Genomic DNA, 17872 nt, shown 5'->3' with positions numbered 1-17872 from the left:
TGGGATATGGAAAGCATTACAAGATGCATTTGAGCCAATTACACGGGCACGTATCGGAATGCTGCCTAAACAATTTTATAACCTCGCTTACCACGATGGTGAAGGTATGCGGGTTTTTTTGGCCGGTTTATTATGTGATTTGAAAGCTTTTGTAAGGCTGAGGGAATAAAACATGAACGAAGTAATACCTATTCACCACAAATGAATGGAGTTGCTGAGTGAGTGAACAGAACGGTTAAACACAGTGCGAGCTCTGATGGATAGCTAAATTACCATATTCCCTTTTGGCCGAATTGGTGCAAACAGCAACTACCTTAAAAAATCGTTCCCGATACTCGAAGCTGGGTGATAAGGTACCTTTGGAGTTGTGGAGAAAAAAGAAACTAGTGCACGTTTTCTTAAGCGCATAGGATGTTTGGTGTTCGTACATGTCCCACCACAGCGGCGTGAAAAGAAGTTTCAACCATGAGCCAAACCAGGAATTCTCATAGGGTACGCCACAAATACTAAAGGATACTGTGTCTGGTTACCGGAGGACAGAAGTCAGAGTCGAATCATGTCTCGTTCGATGAAAACAAATTAGGAATAGACGTCGTCAAAGGAGTAATACAAGATCATGATATCTTATTCTGGCCAAATGAAGACCCTACTACGGAAGAAATAGAAACTGAAAACAACGAACCAATATCCTCTGAAATATCAGTTAACAGTCAAGAAATGGTCCCTGCTGTTCAACCCACACAACCAACAAGGAGGCCGATTGCGGGTTTGCCAACTGGCTGGACAAGGGAAGAGAAGCTAAGGAAGTCTGGTGCCACTGCCGGTCTAAAGGATATTTACGGTTACGATCCTGATGGGATACAACTACGATAAAAACCAGATGTTGTGAGGTATAGGAAAGAAAATGACCTAAATTATGACTTAAATTTATTCAATTTTTCAAGAAAAGTGGTTCCAAATGCAGCCACCCATCTGTCCTGCATCGCACAAGATCAGCGATTTATGAATCAAATTATCAAGAAGCCATTCAATCCCTGCAAAAAGTCCAATGGAAACAAGCGATGGATCAAGATGTAACGAACACTCTTCACGGTAGATATATTACACTACTATTTTATCATTTTTAATGAGGGACGCTTCAGTTTAGGTTAACAAAGGTATTTTATTTCAAACTCACAGTTCTTCCTTTAAGCAATCCTTTCATCTACCTCCGACGGGACATCTAGCTCTCTCTCCCTTCTGCTACTTGTCTCTTACAGGGACTCTCTTTATATATGGTTGTGACTATACTTTCGCCACCAGGGGATTTTACTCTTTCCAACGGGCGCCCTCTATCGAGTCCCTTACAAGGTTCTGTTGCCTGAGCCATTTCCTGAGGTGGGTTGTCTTCAGTAATACCTTGTGTCGGTGTTGTGACTTCTCCACCATCACTCTTCCGCTGCCCAAAACATGACTTCTCTGTCGTGATGAGCCACACTGACATTCTCCACCCCCAGTTTATGTTCTGCAAACTTGACGTGCTTTGTCTCCTTCACTTGGTTGGTATCTGGGAACCATATTCTGTACCCGTGTGTTCTTGGCATAACCAAGAAGTATACCCAGTTTTGCTCGACCATGCAGTTTGCTCTGTTGACGCTGTGATGGATTATGCATGAATACCAGACAACCTATGCGTCTCAGGAACCTTGCACTCGGTTTCTTTTCCCACCATAATTCAAGGGGCACGGTCTTTCCTAGTTTGGCATGTCAGGTACGGTTTCGGAGAACAACCGCAGTATAAAGTAACTCGCCCCATAACGAATGAGGTAATTTACTGTCGTCCAGTAGCGCCCGGACTGTATTCAAGAGTGTCCTGTTCATGCGTTCAGCTACGCCATTCATTTGCGGCGAATAAACATTGGTACGCTCATGCTTAATACCATTTTCGTTGCAATATTTGGTAAACTGACCTGCACAATACTCAGTACCATTGTCAGTTCGCAGGGCTTTAATGGTTCTCCCAGTCTGTTTTTCGACATCTGCCTTATACACCTTGAAAATATCAAAGACCTCACTTTTATTTTTCATAGTATAAAGTTTCATATAACAACTGTTGTCATCAATAAAAGTGACATAATATCTAGCTCCCCCTATCGAGTGAATCGGAGCTGGTCCCCAGACATCAGAATGGACCAATTCTAATATCTCTTTACTACGTATAGTCTTCATAGGTGGATATGTACTACGTGTACTTTTCGCTATTTGACATGATATACAAACATCCAAACTCCCTGTTTTACAGTCCAGCCCCTCTAACATTTGGTGTGCAATCATGAAATTCATATCTTCTTCATTAATGTGGCCGAGACGCTTGTGCCACAGATCTCGACCTCCTATAATATAATCATAAACAGATGATGTATGAGTTTCGAGAACTGTGTCTATTTCCTCTGTTTCCTGTCCTTGTTCCAGTACGTGCGCTTTGACTGTATAGAAATTGTCTTTTGATAGTTGTGCCTTAAAAGCTAAATTCCCTTTAGGAAAATAGACAGTGATACAGGCATGTTCTACGATGGCTTTGTAACCAGCCTGGTCTAATAACCTTCCAGAGAGTAAATTACGGTGCATCCCCGGTGTATATATAACACCCTTTAATTGGAAAATGTTACCTCCATTCTCATCCATCTTCAACCAAACATTGCCCTGGCCTTCCACTCTCGATTTGCCTTCACCCACGATTGCGTCTGTTTTCAATTCTGAATAGTTTTCAATCAAACCAGTGCCGTTGGTTACAAAAATGGTGAGTGGCTGCAGTGTCAATGATCCAATTACTTGACATCGTCGTAGTTGACATAAATGCTGAAGCAATAAAAGCTCCTATTTCGGGTTTCTTTGGGTCTTTATATTGCGATTGTTGTGTTGTCTTATTTCGACATTGACTTTCCTGATGACCCCATACATGGCAGAAATGACATTTCCCTTTGAAAAGTCTATTTTCTTTTGTCTTCCCATCTGCCCATTGATTACATATCTGCACGGCATTTGCATTCGCTGCTTGCACCACCGTCGGGCGACTTCTTTTAGAGTTGTTTGACGACCATATTCTGCAGTCAATTGATTTCTGATAGTAGTAGAGACAAACTTCGTGTCATCAGAATCGTAGATGATAGACACCAGACTCTGATAAGTTTCCGGCAATGATCGGCCCAATGAGTTGGTATGAAACATCTTTATCGGTTACTGTTTCGCCAGCCTCCTCTAATTGTCTCTTGGCATAATTGATGTCCTATGAAGGCCGGCATACATTCTCCTTCTTCATATTCTATGTTATAGAAAAGTTTCCTTAGTGTCCTAATGCGGGCATGAGATGATGGTTCATACGCCTTTCGTAGGGCTTCCCACATCCCTTCGGGTGTTGTCTCGCCATCAACTATACTCCTCACAGTGGGGGATAAACCAAGCCCAATAGTGGCATACGCCTTTGATTTTCGAAGGTTTTGAATATCACGTCAGCTGCTGCCGTAGAGGCAGGTGGGACTTCTGTTTGGTTTACTATCTCCCATACACCTTGCCCTCTAAGAACCATCTCCATTTCATAGCGCCAATTTCGGTAGTTACTTGAGTCTAATTTCTCAACTTGGCCTTGAAACGATACTGCTCCTCCATCCGCCATTATGTCTATGACGTTCAATGCGAAGCCTAATTTAACCCTAATTCGATCCCCAGCAGAGATGCCATTTGTTGTAGATGGGTTCAATAAATATTACTTCTATATGAATAATAAGTAGTTTTTTTATTTAATTAGTTAAATTAATCATAGTTAAAAATATACATTTTACATACAGTAGAGTGAACGATATAACGGCTTGGTCAGGAGTAAGACCACACAAAGAAAAAACAAGAATGCGGACGCTATGATTTTTACAGGGTTGCCAACCACTAATACTAAATATTTCCCCAATGACGTTATGGCATAGATCTATTAACATTATCACAGATCCAAGCATATCGATTTACGGTATCATTTTGTATGGGAAAACATTGATAAGAATTTATTTAACCTAGAATATTGTGACACTTGTCTCCCAGACGGACCCCCAAAATGTGACACTTTTTAATTTAATTTAATTTAAAGGGGAAGTATAGTTTAAGGTTCGTTACGTCTAGGGGTTTATTCATTTAGAGAAAAGTGTCAACATTGAAAGTAAAATAATGAGAACAGGGTTTGGATTCTGGTTCCCAAGATATTTATTAATAAATCAAGTTTAAGATTAAAACGATATATATTCACAAAAACATAAAGGCTCTGGCTCTGGTCTCCCATAAAATATATTGATTGTTAATTTTGTCTTGCGAATCATTCGAACTGACTAATGGCGTCGTCTTTTGTAGTCGGTTTTCCAACGCCGAATTGAACGTCTCCCACGAGGTTATTGGTCAGCTTTACCGCAACGTCCCGCAACTTTAAGCCCTGTGGCGTATATAGCGAGAACATCGGAGTCTGCGAAAAGCACTTTGCGTATAACTGCTCGTGAGACGTACTGCTCACTTCTGACCACATTTTCACTAAGTGGTCACTTTTTTAACGGGTCCTTCAACCCTCTACGGGGTTGAGTCAGTTAAGATAAACAGTTCTTCCTATTGAGAGGTTCGTACAGCTGTTGTTATTTTTGGGGAAACCAGAGCGGGTAAAAACTCAGAGCTAGATCTTAATCTGTTTGTGTAGTGGGAAGACCATAGCTTATGGAAAAATTCTTTTGAAGCGGAAAGTTTGTGAAATACAAAATAAAGTAACTGCATATTTTCGTATTATGTTTGATAATGTTACAATATGTTAAATCAGTTGATAACGTCACCGATATCTTAACTAAGATTCTCAATAAATCTAAATTTATGATTTGTCGCAAAATGTTACAACTAAAAGAGTAATACTATTTATTAAATAGGGGGAGTGTAAAAGATAACAGGTGTCATATGCCCTTTAATATAACTACGTATGGCGCATGACGTCATTGGTCATGTGACCCAATATTGTTTTTGAATTTAGATGAGTAAGAAAACTCTCACTGTGCCCCTCTAAGACATGAGTAATGTTTATATCTATGTATAACTAGTAACTAGTTTTAACTTGAAGTATTTTACTAAGCCTTTTATTTTGTAATAGTTAAATCATTCGTTTGTATTGGCGCCTGACGCACTTTAAAATCCCCGTATTGGCGCCTGACAGCGCTGCGCACTCACTTCGCTCAAGTATTTAATTTAAAATTATCAAAAACAACCAAAAACGTTATAAGGCCCAAAAAGTACAAGCTTTTCAATGAAATTAAAACCTGAAATAAGCGTTTGTGGCCCAAAAATATATAACACCTAGAAAATGAACAAAAACTCAAATTGATTTTATAAACTACAATAATATCACGTGGTAATTATTAGGACACCGAAACTGTGGTGTCGGCGAACACGTGAAAATGACCAAAAATGTGAAATTTTTTAAATTGAATAATTAAATAATCATTTGCGGCCAAAATAAAAAATACCCTCGGCATCTACGTGACAAGGTATATCAGGCGCAAGCAAAATTATTATAAAATTCAAATAGGCCGCTGTAGTTCACTTCACCCAACTTTTAATATCAAGCTCCCAAATGTATCACCACTTGCAAAAGATTCATTTTATATCATCTATAATGCGTGGTAGGTTCAATTTAATACTCTTAGGGGGCCGCCTCGGCTGTGACCAGTTCATTTTTCACTGAATCTTACGTAGTAATGTTTTCTAAAAGATTTAAAACATTTTTGGTATGATATAAAAAATATAAAATTTCAAAGGTGTTGAATTTCAAGAAAATAGTTTTTGATTTATCAAATAAAAACAAGGAAAATACCCCTTTTTTAATGAGCTTATTTTAAAGCTTTTTTCTAGAGCTATCTAATAGTGTATTTATATTTCGTGTTTTCATTTAACCCCTCAAATGAGACCCCCCAAAAATTAAAATGTACATTTTGACATCCAATAACCTGGTATCAATTCCAGTTAGGACTATATAAACTCCACCTCCCTTACCAAAAAATAAGTTGGTTTTTAGTTGGTATTCACATTTAAGTTGATATTAAGTTGGTTTTAAGTGGTCAGCATATTTCAGTAAACTAGTTAAGTTGGTAATAAGTTGGTGGGAAAATGCCTTTTTCTTTAAGTTGGTATTTAGTTGGTTTTTAGTGGTCAGAAAATTACATATTATTTGTAAGTTGGTTTTAAGTTGGGATTTAGTTAGTTTTAAGTTGGTATTTGTCTCAAATACCAACTTAAAGTATTTCCTAGACCTCTTATTTTTTGGTAAGAGCTTTGAATTAGCCTTGCTAAAATGGGGGGTTTCAGTTAAGTTGTGATTACTCTAAAACTAATTAATATTTTCAGCTAAAACCTTGGATATCACAGTTTTTTAGACAAATCTATCCATGTTTAAAATTAAAAAAAAAATTGATTGACCCATGGTGACATGATTGGTCAAAATCGTGTGGAGTGACCCTCAAAGGGTCAATCCATGTCAAATCACACAAGGTCCCCATACCACCCCCTCCGAGTTTAGTGATACTCTCACCAAATTTAAATCCCGCCTGTCTAGTACGAAATCTAAAATTTCCGCTCTGTATTCAATATAGTTCTAGAGATACTGGTTTTGAAATTTACCCCTGGACGCGGTCGAAATTTGAAACCTTGAAAAAATCCTGTTTTTAACGAGGGCGCCTGATTTTAGTTTGCGAATTGAGTAGCTTGTTTCCAAAGAGGTTCTAGGGCTGTCACATATCACATAAATATAGAGATTTTTACCACTATTTCAGAAGTTATTTAAAGTATCAAGGAGTTGTAAACACAAAATTTAATTTTTTATCAAATGGAGCCTTTATCTTTCCAGTGATATTGCAGTTTTTAACTATTTTGTAATGCTCAGGATTAATTACTGTTTATTATAAGTGAACTATTTCTTTTATTAGGTCGCTTTACCATTTTAGTTTTAGAAGTCGCAACCCAAGACGGCTTCAATTTTGCAATTTTCAAAAAAAGCCAATAATTAAAGTGTCATATCTCCACACCGTGACGTCATTAATAAATTTTAGTTCTATTTTCGTGTTTCCCGACCCTTTTTTACCTACAACAAGTCATAACTAACAATATAATATCTACTGTAAATGGGAAAATGTTGAAATAAATCTGTCGAACAAAAACCGCGATTTATCAAGCATCTTTGAAAAATTTTATGAAAAAAAATATTCATTAACTTTTAATTGACACGTTATTTGTAGACTCTAGCAACTGTTTTATCAAAATAAAAAAATTATTCTGGAGAGCGAAGCCGTTCCTTAAATATTATTCGCTAAAATCGGGATTTTTTTAAAGGTTTGAAATTTCGACCGCGTCCAGGGGTAAATTTCAAAACTAGTAAACTACTATCTCTAGAGCTATATTGAATACAGAGCTTAAATTTTGGACTTCGCCCTAAACAGGCGGAATTTAAATTTGGTGAGAGTCTCACCCCAAAATGATAAATTTGTTTTATATTGGGTTAAAATGATTAACTTTGATATCGCGCCGCGTGCAATATCGATGATAAAAGTCGGCCGTGATATCAATAAATATCTATTTCGATATATTGGTATAGGTTTAAATTTGCCATATTGATGTTGGTTTAATCCCTATAATTGGTATTGGAATCAGTTAAAATTGCCATATTAGCCATCCCTAAATCAATTTCCCTGCTAGCTATTTCTCGTTAAATCAAAAGACTTAAACTTATGCTTAATTTTTTATTTGTTATTTTATATTAATATATGGTTTAATGCTTAAATTTGGGTAAATTCTTTAACATTATAAAACTAAACTCATGGGATATTGTTTAAAAATACATTTAGATTTGAAGGAGTTCTGTGTCACTTAATGATCAGAAAGCTTTTCACTTGAGTTTTATCCTCAAAGTTATCAATTTATCATGGATGTTAATCCAATTAATGTTGTGCTTTCTTTAAGAGAGTTAGTTAAAATTGAATTCCCGCCATTTATTTCAACTATTTCTACTAGTTACAATGACAGCGAAAAATTATTTGCAAAAGATATATTTAAGTATTTGTGCGATGTATTAATGGCAGTGCTGTTCCAGCCAAAAATGAAAAGGTATTTTCCCCCTTTCCAAAACGTACTTTTGAAGGGTGAAACGTACTTTACGTATTTTATGGTGCGTTGAGAGTGCCATCTACTGATTTCAAATTAAAAGTTATTTGCAGGTACATACAAAAGTTATTTGCAGGTACATAGTTATTTGCAGGTACATACAAAAGTTATTTTCAGGTACATACAAAAGTTATTTTCAGGCACATACAAAAGCTATTTTCAAGTTATTTATATTTACAAACAAGAGATATTTACAGGTACAAAACAGTTGTTATAGGCAAAAAAACATCAGTTAAAAAACGTATTGTTAGGTCAGTTTACACATCAAGATCAAGGATAATTTTTGATTTCACTAGTTTTTTGCACGGCTGCCACTTAAAACAAACCCCGTCATTTTTCTCTTTACTAATTAACTCTTTAGTTAAAAGGAGAGAATTACACGTTTTTGTGCTTAGTGAATTTCTGTGGTCGTTTTTTATAAGATTTAATTGAGAAAAAACTCTTTCAACGTTAGCGCTTGAATGTGGTAATGAAATCAGAGCGTTAGCAAAAAGAGAGAGAGTAGGAAACATTTGATTTCCTAAATAATTTTTTGTTTTAGTTACTTCATACCAAAATTTTTCTAATGTTACGTCTGAATTTCCCAAATTTTTAATCGGATCTAAGTCTGGTAGCATTCGCCATTCTTCATTTAAGGTTTCTAATTTATTTAATTCTACTATATTTGGAAAATGTCTAGCTTAAAGAGCGAGACTGGCTACATCGCCAGATACGGCAATATTAGGCTCCAAACAAGAAATTTTGATTAACACTTCATCATCGAATGAAAATCTATCTTTAATCTGCGAACACAGCTCTTCATAAAAATCTGCGACCCTAATATAAAACATATCCAAATCATTCGAACAAATTATGCCCTCTAAAATCATGATTTCTGCTTTACTTCCTACGTAAATATTTTTAGACGGAAGCCTTTGAAAACGATTTTTTGGGTCAATTTTAGTGACAGGAGTTTGACCACCTTTTTTTTTGGAAATAGTTTCTCAGCATAGAAAAATAATGAACTTTAAGTTCAGTGTGTAACTTAGTTATACGTGGCGACTCGCTCTGAAATATTATTCATTTTGTTTATATGCCCTAAGGCGTAATCCAGGAAAGCATAATATAATTTATAGATTGGATTTCTAAGTGCGTTTAATATTTTCGCGGCCAAATCAATTTTGTCTTCTAAGACGGCCGATTAAAAAAAAAGTATAAGGGCGTTCCACTGCTCTAACATTCTGGAGACAACCGCTCCCAATGACAACCAACGCGTTTGGCATGGTCTTAACAACTTACGAGGCTTATCCCTAACGTATTCTTGAAACTCTTTAAAGTCTGTGATTCACTTAGCACTATGGCTGAAATACGAATATACATCGCGAGCTAAATCTTCCATAGTTTTAGGTAATTTTAAACACGCATACAACGAGCACGTATTAAAGGAGTGGCTTATGCACCCCATAGCAAATAAATTTGGGCACTGTTTTTTTAAAAGGGCTTTAACCCCATCCACATTTCCCATTATAACTGGAGCATTATCGGTGGCATAGACAATCATATTTCCTATGGGAATTTCTAATTTACCCAAAAAAGCTAACAATTTGGCCACCATAGTTTCCGCATCGGCATGCGGTACTTCAATCATTCCAAAAAACCTATCTTGTACTTTCCCAATTTCATTATCAAAAAACCTCACGACAATAGCCATACATTTAATCAGTTGTTTCGTCAAGAATTATAGAATAGTAATGATTTAGTAGTTTAACCTTCAAAATACCAAGGGCCTCATCCCCTATAACACCAACAAGTTTGGTTGTTTTTTTTTCTAGCGCATTTTAGACCTTGTGCTATTTTTGAATCGGGAAAAGCGCTTTGTAGTAACTGGGGTAAATGGTCCATAACCGTAAATGGAAGGTTGTGTTCCGCTATAAAGCCTGCCAATTTAAATTCAGCCAATCTGATCTGACTTTCTAATGGGTTTTGTTTACTTTGACTACAAAAAGCATCAGCTATGCCATTCTGCCCTACTTGGGCGCCACGTGCTGAGTTAAGATTTTTCACGTGTAAAACCGTACTTTTGTGTCGGTTGATATGGTTAATATTACCATGAAACTGCTTATTGCAGGGTATACAAAATGAACAATTGTCTTTTTCTTCTAGCCATTCTTCATTTCCCTTAAGCCATTCTCTTCTGAACTTAGCAGAATTCAACTCACTTTTCTTCTTTGAAGATTTTTGAAATGATGGTTTGTGGGTCTGGTTTTCTATATCAGAGCCGGATTCAGCTGATTTTTCCCCTGGTCCTAGTAGAATTTCCTCTTGAAAATCATCTTTAGAATTCGGCTTTAGTTCTGAGTTAATTGACATTTCTGGTCCACTATCGTTAGCGTTTCTTGAGTCGACAATGCAAATTTCGTCACCAGATTTGAATTTGCGTTTCGGCGCTGGGTGTCCATCCACATCGTTGTCCTCTTTTCTTTTGCTACAACCGCTACTGGTCCTGGATACTGGTTTGGGACCTATCACTTTGTCGTTGGGCTTACTTTTCCTAATCAAAAACTTATCCATAACTATACTTCTTAGCCTAAACTGCGGCAAAAATACATCGGCAACACGGAGAATTAACTACTAGAATTTTTTATAAGTTAAAGTTTTATTAGCACCTAAGATCTTCCAACTCTTTTCGAAAAGATGACTGATGTCTGATGAATATAATGAAACATAGCAGACTTTTTATATGCTTATATTGGGTTGTAGGACACTTGTCTTGGCCCCCGTGGGGGGGGGGGGGGGAAGAACTCAACAGTGTCAAACTCAAGGCAGGAAATTACTTGCTGAGTTAAACTTCAATAAGAGATAACACTTTCTTTTGTATGATTTTTTTTCTGGTTTCCCCATTCCACTACCGGATATTAACTGACCTCCGACTGATAAGCTTTAAGCCCACTGCAAATATTACAGGTGTTAGTTTTTGCAATGGTACCACAGCACTTAAACCACGGTAACCACCTGCTGTGAAACTATTTTTGAAAAAAATGGGGATATATTTTGGGAATTTCAATGGTTTATTCCTCTTGTCGAGAGTTTCATATTTCAATATTTTATTATTTATATACGAAAATTTTCAAAATGTATTAAAAACCATATATTTTTTTCAAAATTGTATTTTGGCGCTGAAAAAATGAAAACGTACTAAATACGTTAAAAAATTCCAAAACGTATTTTCGTACTTCAAATTTCAAAACGTACTAAAAAAGTACAATTGTACCGTCCGGAACAGCACTGATTAATGGTATATAATTTGTAAGAATGGGATGAACTGATTGGTAAGCTTGTCTATTCATTATCATTAATAGACCTTGTTTCCGATGCATATAACAAAGCTTAGCTATAAAAAATTAGGAGACAACTCTGTCTTAAAAATTGCAGAAATTTATGTAAATATAAGCTTACCCAGCTTGGGTTACACCACTTTTATTGGGAACAGTTAGCTAGATTTTGAAAAATTAAATTGGGGTTTTTCTTTATAGTCACTTTCTTAATTTTATTTTTTTTGGTAGCTTTTGCTATGGACCAAGATATACCAGATTATGACATGGACTCTGAAGATGAAAAATGGATTAATCAGCAAGCTAGAAAAATGGATATAACGTCTATGCAATTTGAAGAAATTATGGACAGGTTGGAAAAAAACAGTGGACAACAAGTTGTAACTCTTAAAGAAGCTAAATTACTGATAAAGGAAGATGATGATCTCATTATAGCTGTTTATGATTACTGGTTAAACAAAAGATTAAAGCTGGTAATATAATTATTGGTCCATGCATTTTATGTATTATTTCTTAATCATTTATATTTTATAGGTGTTTTGGCAAAATATCAACACACCAACGCATGTTCAATCTTTTTTATTGTATTTTTTGGGATACTTTAGAAAATTCAGGGAGATAATTAATTTTGTAAAATAACGTTTTTTAGCGTTACCTTTCAATCAATGGGCTTAAAAGAAATAAATATGCAATAAAAGTTATAATCATCAACTAAGTGTTGGCTCCTGGCGGCGCTATGCCAACCCCATTCTTGCTAATCATGATGGGCCATCTAGCATTGCCACCTAGAGGACATACTTTTTCCCTGCCCAAAATTGCCCAAAACCGAAAATTTCGTGAACCCTACTATGGAAACGCTAGAAAACGTTAATTTTCAAAAATTAATGTCTCCACGAATTGTCATTTCCCAAAATAATTTTGACACAGAAATGTTCATAATCGTCTGAAGCAGTGGTTAATAAAATTTGTTCCACGGAACCCCAGGGTTCCAGGGAAAGGGTCACAGGGGTTACGAGAATTCGCAGCTCAGCCTTCGTTGTGCTTGTGTCAAGAGTTTTTTTAAGATAAGTAAAAAAATTAGTTGGGGTTCTGGCAGAATTAGGTGGATAATTTAGGGTTCCATAGCAAAAAAAATATAGGACATGCGGTGGTGTGTTGATATTCAGCTGTTGTTTCCATTAATAATGGTATTCCACTGTTAATGATTTTAATTATAGATATAGTAATTATAAACCTTAAAATCAGGCCCTCAAATCTTGAAGAACCTCATTTTAAAGTTAAGCTTGGACTTCATCAATTTTTATACTATGGAAACTCCTATTAAATTTCCCATTTAAAAAAAAAATCCTTTGACATAAATGTATGTTTTTTAAAGGGTACCACTGTACCACGCTTTTATTTCTTTGTACACTCTACTCTAGTAGTTAATAATTATATCAAAAATATATTTATACTTAAGAAGAATGATTGGACCCAACTCTCTCTGGCCATTCTTGAAACAAGAAGGAAAATACGTATGGCTTCCTTTGTGTTTAAAGCGCATCATGGAATGCATCCATCATACATAAATGACTTGTTTGTCAGTGTAAATTTATTTAATTCCCATAATACTAGAGCATCGGATAGTAACATGTTAATTCATACTTAAATATATAACTATAGTTAAGCTAGGGTCTCTTATTGTTTTTCAATTATCTGGAATGCTCTCCCGCAATATTCAAAAACATTAACTACCTCCAACTTCAATCTTTTTAAACTAAATTGTGCAAACTTCCTTAAATTGATGGAAACTTTTGATTAGTCATAATGTCAGAAAATTATTGTCTTTAATTTATTTTAACTTATTTAGAGGACGGGGTTGGTTATGTAAACTAGCATCAGCTAATATTGACATCCTCAATAAAGATCCTCTTCTGATTATTATGTTGAGAAGAATTTACCCCAGGGGTGGAGGAAAACCATGACTCGTGTGTTCTTCAATCACGCTGTAAGAAGTCATTTTTAGGGAACCATAGAGATAACAGGCTTACATTTGAGCATAAGGGGGATTTCGAGCAACACTTTAAATCGTTTCATCATAGGTATTCAAAAAAAAATTTCTAATGCGCCAATTAAAGTTATAAAATGTTTTGTTTTCAGCAACATCCGTTAATACCAACTGTCAAAACAGAAAAAAGGGATGGGTCGACAAACAACAACCCATACGTTGCTTTTCGAAGACGTACTGAAAAAATGCAAACAAGGAAGGCAAGTTTATATAATTAAATTCCATTTAAAATTTTGTAACATGTTTCAATTTATTAGAATCGAAAAAATGATGAAGCCTCGTATGAAAAAATGTTAAAATTAAGGAGGGATCTCAGTAGAGCAGTGTGAGTTGTTTTTTTACTTAATAACAGAGATACTTGATTGGTCATGTTTATTGAGACACTAGTCTTACATCACTTACCATTGTGAAGCTACATAAATACCGATCATTGAGGACAATACATATTCATATTGATAAAGTGAATCAATTAATGTAAACTTCATTAAATTTAGTGGCAGAAATGTAAAATTTGGGATCCACCATAAATATGAAAGTTCATACTTCAATTCGCGCAACATGGCTGCACTATAGTCAATATCAATTTATTTAAATTAGGTTGTAACGGGTTTTGTGAAAACCGATGTTACCTTTATGTGTAAATGCTTCACTTTCGTATAATTTAAGCCCATATCCGAAGTGAGATATTGAAATATTTATTAGTCATGGAATAAAGACTAAAGGGAATCTTAACAAGTACATTTATTCATGAAAGAGATTTACACGATGATTATGGTACAATGGTATATTTAAATCTCTTCACTTTGCCGGTAATGACCTTCGTTCATAGGGGGGGGGGGTCTGAGGCTGCGGCCATCGGACCAACGGCAAGTCTTGGATCGAGACTTCCTAGTTCGGATGGTGTACTCTCCCCAGACTCTGAACATTACTAATCTGATTGACCAACGATCTTCTGCTATCCTCAACTGACTGCCATTGCGGAATCCCTTGATGGACCGTCCCTCGATCTTACTTCCCAAAGGTCGTTCTTTCTTCTCCCTTCCCTTATGGGGAGTTCGGATTTTTATACGTGATGAGTGTTTTCACCCCTCTGACGTCACAGGCTTCTGGCGGAGATAAGGGACCTTGGAAGTTCCTCAGGAGGTCTTTCTTTATCTGTTTTCCCGCCAATCCCGTCAACAGCTAGATTACACTTTGCACCCCGTATCGTTTATTAGCAGGAAACACCAGTTCATCACAAGGTCATTATTTAAAATATTACCCAGATTGTATTTTTTATTCAAAACTGGGTAACTACTTCACTTGTGCCTAAAAGTAAGCCTTGTAAAGGGAATTATCTCTGCTTAGTAATGGGTGGAAACTCTTCCTGCTCCAATACAGCAAATGTGATGCGAGCCAACAGTAGCAGCTCCCTACACTTGCAATTACGTCCACAAGTTATTATAGAAAGGGGAAACTGAAGAACTCGGAGGGAGGGGGATAACTTGCAAACTCTACTTAAATATAAGAAATAGAATAAAAACCTAGGGAGAGCCCCTATAATAAGAGGACATACACTAAGAGTGGGCTGTCTACAGGAAAGGGGACAGTAAAGTGATGGACTCAGCTTGGAGGAGGGAAGTATTCTGGAGTGGTAATAAGAACGTCCTTTCCCACCTATTGCTGTTAGAATTACCCAGGCTACCCTTGTTAAACTGGTTTTTGGTCGGACGTCAGCTTTATCTGCCATCATTCTGGCTTGATGACGTCCAACCAAAAAGAGCATGATGGAAATTTTACAAAGCCGCAGGTGGCGCCCGACTTTTCCACTCCAGAATACTTCTCTCCTCCAAGGACTCAGGCCTACACCAGTAAGTGAGCTGTATAGTGTTTCAACATATACTGAAAACATCCAGTCTCATATTCAGCCCACGTGTGTTGCTACATTTCTAATAGACACCAGGAACACCACTACTGCATATTTTTCTTGTCAGAAGGTTGAGTGTTAAGAGAAAAGCGACAACTATATTTAGATTGGTAAATAACAGTTGACTGTTATCATTATGACAATATTCTGTTCATTTACTGATCTTATTGATGGATTCTGACGAAAAAGCTGCAAAGTTACACTTTGAAAAGCTGTTTAGTGTTTACTTTCCCAGTTGCTTAGACAGGACTGGCAACACAGTTTTTGGAACCAAGGGTTAAATTGTTTGGTTCATGAATGGCTCCAAGACTCACTCAGGGATGTGAGCTGGAGTTTACTGTCAGACTGAGAAGTTTGGCTCATTTGAGAGCCTCGGCGTTTTTGCTAAGGTTTTTCAGGCAGGGATTTCTGCCATCTACTTCTGAGTAGACTTCTGTGTTAAGAAGAAGTACCGGCTGTGGCGTAGCTAACATGGGTGGAAACAGTGTGGATATCATGGTGGGCTACTTACTAGACTAAACGTGTAAAAAAGTTTTTTTTTTAATTTCTCGGTCAGGTGTCACCCCCTAAACAACCCCAAATGGGTGGAACCTGGTGCGGGCTGCCCCCAGCCTACCTAAGCCACTTACTACTGGGGCAAGACTTTTCAGATTTTCTCGGAAAGCCAGGCTGCCCTGAAGGCTCTTAATCAAATATTACTTCTAAAGTTGTTCTCAGCTGTTTGGATCTCCTTTCAAAACTGGGCAACCATAATAGGGTTCAACTCTATTGGGTGCCTGCTCATAGGGGCATCATGGTAATGAGATGGCCGACATTCTGGCCAAGGAGGGTGCGTAGTCTAGGTTCTTGGGTGCCAAACCTGCTATTCCAATGGCCAATGGCCTGGTTCGCAGCCATGTGCATGGCACTATGGCTGAGAGACAGGTCAGACTTTGGCTTGAGACAGATGGTCAGAGGCAGGCCAAGGAGCCTTCTTAGAAAAGAGCAACTGAGTTGTTCTTGTTCTCTTAGAGTAGTATCAGGGTGGTTTCGGGCCTACTTTTAGCTCACTGCCAGCGAAATAGATATCTGCATCTGATTGGCATCAGTGAGTCCTATATGCAGGGCTTGCATAGCAGAGGAGGAAAATTCCACTCAAAATCCTTTGTGTGTGATTTATATGCGACCCAAAGGTTTGAGCATCTTGGTATGCACAGTCTGGAAACTAGCGATCTTTCCAATAACTCAGTGAAGCAAATCTTGCGCTTCATTTCGGAGACTGGGCTTTTCCATGTCTGAAAGACCAGGGCTGCACAATGGACCTCTGGTGGAAGTGCTAGATTGGGCTTGACCAAAACCACCCAACCCCCACTAATAATAATAATAATACCATTATTCAGATTGTATGATTGACAATCTAGAGTTGTTCATTTATAGTTAAATAATATAAAATAAGAATTCTTAGAGAGGTTAATCAAAGCGCTCTTGAAGTACTTTGTGACGTTCAAAGAGGAAAATTCTTTAAAATCAGTAAAGCCCTCTTTCAGTTAGCTGGCTAAGGCAGTCAAGTACATTTGCAATCGAATTTTAACAAATTGCACACCTTTTGCAAACCCAGGGTACACTAAAAATTCAAAATATCGTTTGAACAATACGAAAACTGGCATTAAGTACAGGTATCAGTGTTGTCAAAATACAATTATTTGTTTCTCCTTATTATTTGTGCCCGGGTGTACCTCAAATTTATCTCTTTATATACTTTTAATTGTGCAAGGCTTAGCTGTATTTCAATTCAAACCAATATTTACGCTTTAAAAATTTTGCTTCTAGATAAATGATAAGTGGTCATGTCTTGATTTGTTGAGTTGGAAAATTATAATTATCAGTATTTATATTTTAACACTATAAATATATTACGACATGTCACGTAAGCTTGACATAAATGTGGTGTCCTCTGGAAGTTGTTAAATATTTGGCTCTGAAGTACAAACGGGAAAAGTAAAAGTTTCAAATGTTCGAGGGGGACTACTCTGCCGTGCAAAACACAAAAGCATTAATGACCAAAACCAAAATATGGAGAAAACCCGCGAAATTCAAACTTTCTTTGCCTTAAGATACCCCAACTTACTTCTTTCAAGTTTATATAGTAGATTTAGATTTTTCAACTCAAATTATATTCTACAACAACAATTTACAGGCCAAACGATATTTCAGAAATACCATTAAAAAAAATGCTTTTTACCTAAAATTTTCACAGCAATATTTCCTATTTAAATGTTTGTGGAAAAACTTATGAAGGATTTCAAAAAGTTGGAAGTGGCTCCATTTCATGGATTAAATCAAGTAAATAATTTATGTGACTGTAAACAGGACTGTAACTTCACATTCTGCAAGTAGGTTTAACTAAGCGTGTGCGACTATTTATGT

At 36.6% G+C, this 17872-nt stretch overlaps 1 protein-coding gene across 1 annotated transcript in view; it reads left to right on the top strand.

Moving 5' to 3' along the window:
• Positions 1-17872, top strand: part of E(Pc) (Enhancer of Polycomb) — a 42933-nt gene that overhangs the window by 9343 nt on the left and 15718 nt on the right. Inside the window, exons 3-5 of the mRNA XM_090162975.1 lie at positions 11745-11986; positions 13653-13760; positions 13818-13885. Coding sequence (XP_090019101.1) covers positions 11745-11986; positions 13653-13760; positions 13818-13885 — 418 coding nt within the window. The remainder of the gene's footprint in view (positions 1-11744; positions 11987-13652; positions 13761-13817; positions 13886-17872) is intronic.

Source organism: Leiobunum rupestre, chromosome 11 (assembly GCF_980474605.1).
Source record: "Leiobunum rupestre chromosome 11, qqLeiRupe1.1.hap1, whole genome shotgun sequence".
In the NCBI taxonomy this organism is placed as follows: domain Eukaryota; kingdom Metazoa; phylum Arthropoda; class Arachnida; order Opiliones; family Sclerosomatidae; genus Leiobunum; species Leiobunum rupestre.
This window is presented reverse-complemented; position numbering and strand designations above follow the sequence as displayed.